This window comes from Clarias gariepinus, chromosome 1, assembly GCF_024256425.1.
Source record: "Clarias gariepinus isolate MV-2021 ecotype Netherlands chromosome 1, CGAR_prim_01v2, whole genome shotgun sequence".
Classification (NCBI taxonomy): domain Eukaryota; kingdom Metazoa; phylum Chordata; class Actinopteri; order Siluriformes; family Clariidae; genus Clarias; species Clarias gariepinus.
Window position 1 is genome coordinate 47,999,000 of NC_071100.1, and position 6,064 is coordinate 48,005,063.

Consider the following 6,064-nt stretch of genomic DNA (forward strand, 5'->3'; position numbering starts at 1 on the left):
TGACAGACTCTCACTCCACCCGATTGGTCGGAGGCACGTGTCCTGGATACCGGAGTGAAACGTCACCGAGGGGCGGAGGACGGGGAGGGGGGTCTCGTAATAAAAAATAAGAACAAAAAACAAATCGGGAGTAAAAGTATTTGAGGAGGAGCGCATCCTGGAGGAGAGAGAGAGAGAGAGAGAGAACCCCTCCTTCCTCTTCTCCTTCTCCCTCTTCTTGTTCTTCTCCTCCTTCGGCCCGGAGTTTCCTCCATCAGACCTGCGCGCTTCACACGGATCACACGGGTTTATTCTTCTTATTCAGCACATTTGGTTCGATTTTTTTTTTTTTTTTTTTTTTTGAAGTTGCAAATTTTTATTATAAAAGCAGATTTTCATTCTGCGGGATCCGAAACTATGGTTGTTCTTGGTGAAGCGCAAGACGCGCAGGAAGAAGATCGGTTTACAGTCCAAAACCCATGCTGATTTTAGTTTTTATTTATATTATTAATTGTTTTGTATTTTTTTTTAAACAAACAAAGTGGAGCGCAGTCGGTCCGTGTTCTGTAAAGTGCCTATAAAGTAAAAAAGGGTTAAAAAAAAAAAAAAAAAAAAAACTGTGTGTGTGTGTGTGTCAGGATGGATGAGAGTGAGCAGAGAGTGGAGACAGGAGGAGATGCTCGGGGTGCGGGAGAGTCCGAGGTGCAATCTCCGTCCCCGGGACACGCGCCTCCTCCTCATCCTCATGATCCTCATCCTCATCCTCCTGCGCAGCCTCCTCCTCACCGCGTCACCAACTTCTTCATCGACAACATCCTGCGGCCGGATTTCGGACGCAGAAAGACGGATGAGTGTGTGCTGAGACGGAATGAGAGCAGCCCGGGACAGCCGGGAGAAGACACTGGGGGACAGGTCCGACAGGTGACCACCACGGAGAGCACCTCCACACTGCACACCGGCAAGAAAGCAGACACTGGGACAAGCGATGAGCCGCTGAAAGCGCGAGGAGACAGCAAGGAGCAGTGCCTGAGCTCGGACCCGGAGCTTTCTCAACCCAACTCGTCCAGTTTAACCCAGAGCCAGTCCATGCTGTGGCCCGCGTGGGTTTACTGCACACGTTACTCGGACAGACCCTCGGCAGGTAACATACTGTGTTATATTTAATAATATTTTAATAATAATAATAATAATACTAATAATAATAATATTTATTCCAAGTTAAATAATCTCCTAAACAACTTAAAAGTAAATATCCGGCTATAACTCAACTCCAACTCAGGCCTTCTGGACAGAATGAATTTTTCTCCAGTTACTGTAAATCTCAGAATAAAGATAAAAACATTCACAAACTACTTTTCAGATCCAACATTACAAATTTCATTTTTAAAGTTAAAAATAAATCTAATTCCTAATAGGTATGATCTCTAAAATAACTAACGACTAGTAAGTTAAAAGTTGTGCTGTTCCTGTAGGTCGAGAAATTAATAAAATAACTTTTTTTATACCAAGGAGTAAAGCAAAGTTTAAAAAGTGTATATATTTGGGAAAGTCCAAAATTTCCCAAATTGCTTCGAAGTGAAATAAAGTATAATTGAATAAATGGATCTAATTAAATGAAATAATATACATAAATATACAATTTTTCTATTTTTTTTTATAAATATACAAATTTCGTTCAACCCATTTTCCGTTATTAATAATCTAAAAAGTCATTTTTAAAGAACTGTTACATAATAATAATAATAATAATAATAATAATAATAATAATAAGTTTTAAAGAAAGATTTCTTAAACTGTCCTATGACCTCTAAAACATTCAGAATTTGACCCCCTCATAAAAATGCATAAAATGTATATACATATTTTTTCTTTCACATATAAATACGTGCCTAAAATTTAGTATTATGTCAAATAATAATTAGAATCTCAATAATGTATATCACTTTTAAATAAATAAATAAGTAAACGGAGACAGCGTGGAGAACAAACAGTTAAAGTATAGAGTGAAGCTTATAGGCTGGAGCAGAGCCATAGCCTGCCTGAGAGGAATCAGCATGTCCAATGTACAGAAGGGGGAGTAGCACTGGATAATTCAACATTTCATGTACAACATACAAAATCTATTAATAATTATAATAATGATGGTGATTCCTGAGCCGCGAATTTCAGTGTGATGTTTCTTCCTGCTGTCGGCTTACACAGCAAAATCCAAAGGTTTAACTCTTATAGCCTTGAACATGTTAAACACCAGAAGTGTTAAATACAAGAGAAAAAAAAAACATGTTTTAAGGAATCAAAATACTTAAAATGTAAATATCTACTGTTATCCCGTTGTGCCGAATGGATACTTACAATCATGCAGTGCTTTTCCCCCTCCATTAGCATAGTGAGTTCCTTTAGCAACTGGCTAGTCAGGCTTTGCTAGCTTCTCTTTCTAGGTGGATTATCTGACATTTTAAAGATAATAGAAACATTTTTACGTTCAAAGTGTGTGGTAAGGTCATACAATGTGGTTAATGTTTCTTTGAGGTGAAATGGTAAAGTTTGTCTTAAAAAAATTCATGAGTCCACAGCTTAGAAAATTAAAAAAAGGGTTTTAATCAGATACCAGATATAACATTTTTTTTATTCAGAGTAATAGAATTGACACGTCTAGAAATAACTTATTAGCCTCATGATAATATTTATTGCATGAATAAAACAATGCAATAAGTTGACGATTCTATTCCATAGGTTGCTAGAGAATTCGTAAGAGTTAACGCTAGCTAAACCAAACTAACTGGATTTATTTTTGTTTTTTTAAATACACACTTTTAAAAGGTCGACCAAAAAAATCACACCCACGTAGAAAAAAAACAAAAAAAAAACGTGGTGATGTGATGAAATTTTGGTATTTTTTTTTCTACCACTAGAGATTTACTAAAACATTCTGTAAATTGCCTAATAAGAGAATATGAGCGTGCGCATTATTTAATGATTTTTTAATTAATTCACATAGGCTATTACAACCAAAAATCTTTTAACCAGATCTCTAGCTGGTCTGTCTGTAAGATTTGGGCTCAAACATTCCTTCACGATCTGCTACAATACGAAAATAATTATATACTAAAATATATCTATAGGTAATCCATTTTCTATAGAGTTTCTATAGACGTCGTGTTATAACTATATTCCTATGTTAATAGGATCGCTTAATTTAGGCCTATAAGAGAAATTATTTCGTACTCTGCCATGGCAGTTTTTCTTCTTCTTCATCCAAGTTCATTAGCATATTTTTGGGACAATGGACTGTAGGACGCCTCTGGCTGTCTCCAGTATACGAAATGGTCCAAAAAAAAAAAAAAAAAAAGAATCTGTTAAAAAATTGAATTGATTTGAAGTCGTACAGCCTTTGTAAAAATGGCTGTTTACCACACAAATTTTTTAAATGTGTTATTAAAAAAATTAATAATTCAACCATTATGTATAATGCACCGACTGGTTCAAAACCAAGTTGCAATTTTTGTGCCAAAAATTTCAGCCATTTCAAGAGTTAATAATTGGTATAACTAATAATGATCGTTAAATCTAAAACATCTTTTAAATATATTACTGTATAATCAGTGTTTACCATAAATGTTTGGTTGGTGAGGCAGATTTCCCTGCGAACCAAAACTGGATTTGGCACTGAATTTAAGTCTTGAACTAAACGATTTAAAAAAAAATCAATAAATAAACAGCGTATTAGTTTATGTATGTGTTTTAGAATGGGAAAACGTGTTATATATGATATTTTATGTCCTAATAAATATATTTTAATCCTAATATGTCCACTTTCATATTTGCGGGTGTTTATTTCACATCCGACGCAAAAATTTTAGGCAACCATAAAATCGCGTTGCGTTTTGTTTGTTTTATTTTAAACATATACTTCGTATAATTCACAATGTGTTTTGATTTAATCTTTAATACACAGCATGGCGAAAACTATCCAACCGCATGCCCAAATTTCCAACATGAAAAATACTTAAAATGGAGCCCGTCGTTAATATTCATGAACATTCCGCATGAGAGGTTTTTCCCCAGCAACAATAACTTTTTTGCTGTATCTAATATAATCTACGGAAAATGTACTGCTATACTAGCGAACTGTTTCCTAGTATTTCAAGTGAACGCACAAGTCGTAGGAATTTCATTGTTTAAAAAAATAATAATTTGAGATTGAAGCTACCAGACCCTCGCCCACATCCTTAACCAATGACAGCCAACCGGCTCATAAGCTGATCGGGCAAATTCTTACAGTTAATTCGTTATGAAGTTGTTTATATATTTTGCAAAAACAACTTTCTAGTGGTGAATTAACACGTAGAACTTTAAAGCCCAATCACAAAGCGCAGGGCTGTGCATTTATAATCCAAAATTAGCCAAAATACACCCAAACACCAATATTTATGAACAATTCAATAACTTAATGTTAAATTAAGTGAATAATGAGTGGAATGCACGAATAAATGGATGGATGGGTAAATGTATAAGTATAAAAGTGTGAAAAATATGTTTACTCGATTTATTGCATATATTAGTGAGTTTGTAGTACGAACTTTACACGATTTCTATAATATGTCTTCACTAGAATAAAGAATTGTGTGGAAAGGTAATTTTGCCACAGCTTTTTTTCATTATAGGCCTTGAAAATTGGATTATATTAGCAAGAGCATACTTGCAGAAACGAAACCTATGCGCACGTCTGAAGGACGTAATGGCCCTTTTGGAACTGTCAGTGGTGACCTTTGTAACTTGTTTTTTAATCCTAATTATGTAAGTCATTTTGTAAAGCTATTTTGGGCAAAACTTCACAATTTCAGATAAAACGTTTGGGTCAGACAGTGCATCATGATATGATATGACTTTAAATAGTGCAGTTATATACACTAAATTTCAAGGTTAAATTCAATATTTCAATAGCTAATATAGTGGTTGGTTCAAGTAGGTAGTTAAAAAAAAACGTGGATGCTGTGGGTGTTGTTTGAACAGTAAATGTTAATTAAACGTTGTAAGTGTTCATTATACGCTTAACTAGAGGCGTTAATTGAACACAATAAGGGTTAAACCAACACTGGTTAATTTGCTGAGTAAGGGACATAACTGCTTACATGCTGCGGACACGGTAAGTGCTAATTCAGCACTGTAGGCGTTAAACCAACACTGTGAGGCTAAATTAAACATTTTAATAGCTAATACGAGTGTTAATTGAACTGTGCAGCAAATAATGTAGGCATGTGTGTGTCATATAAACACCAGGTTAATTAAACACTACACTTTAGGTGTTACTTCAACACTGTAAGGGTAAATCCAACACTGGTGATTTTGCTGAGTAAGGGACACAAGCCTTAGCATGCTGTTTCCAAACTGCCTTGCCTTGCTGTTATTTATTCCAACTCAACATAGCCACACCCACCGCAGGTCCCCGAACCCGCAGACCAAAGAAGAAGAGCAGCAGCAGCAGCAGCAGCAGCAAGGAGGACAAGCGGCCACGCACCGCCTTCACAGCCGAGCAGCTGCAGCGCCTAAAGGCAGAGTTCCAGTCGAACCGCTACCTGACGGAGCAGCGGCGGCAGAGCCTGGCTAACGAGCTGGGCCTTAACGAGTCGCAGATCAAAATCTGGTTTCAGAACAAGAGGGCCAAGATCAAGAAGGCTTCAGGAATGAAGAACACACTGGCGCTGCACCTGATGGCCCAGGGCCTGTATAACCACTCCACCACCACTAAGGACGACAAATCAGACAGCGACTGAGGGGTGGGGCGGGGTGGATGGTAGAGGAGAGGGGTATGGCAAAGATAGAGAGGATGTAGATGGAGAAAAGAGGCGGAGAGTGAGAGAGAGAGGGAAGAAGAAGGAGGGGATGAGGACTATACAACCATGCCAAGATTGTGATAGAGAGAGTGAAAATGGCGAGAGCTACCACCAAGAAAGCTGACTGTGGGGACGGTTGGGGTGGGGACAGGAGGAAAGACAGAGAAACAAAGAGTGAGACAGGTGAGAAAGGAGAGAAGGAGAGAAAAAAGTTTGAAAAGAGGTAATGGTTGTATTTCCAATGCAATAAC

At 37.1% G+C, this 6,064-nt stretch overlaps 1 protein-coding gene across 1 annotated transcript; it reads left to right on the forward strand.

Moving 5' to 3' along the window:
* The first annotated feature begins 618 nt into the window (after positions 1–618).
* On the forward strand, positions 619–5,753 carry en2a (engrailed homeobox 2a). The gene is made up of 2 exons (XM_053501885.1): positions 619–1,120; positions 5,422–5,753. The coding sequence occupies exons 1-2, from the start codon at positions 619–621 to the stop codon at positions 5,751–5,753; spliced, it is 834 nt and encodes a 277-aa protein (XP_053357860.1).
* The last annotated feature ends 311 nt before the right edge of the window (positions 5,754–6,064 follow it).

Excerpts from the sequence above, each read along its gene's own strand:
- en2a (XM_053501885.1), top strand. The coding sequence starts at position 619 with ATGGATGAGAGTGAGCAGAGAGTGGAGACAGGAGGAGATGCTCGGGGT. Across the intron at positions 1,121-5,421 it reads CTCGGACAGACCCTCGGCAG|GTCCCCGAACCCGCAGACCA; the intron begins GTAACATACTGT and ends CACCCACCGCAG.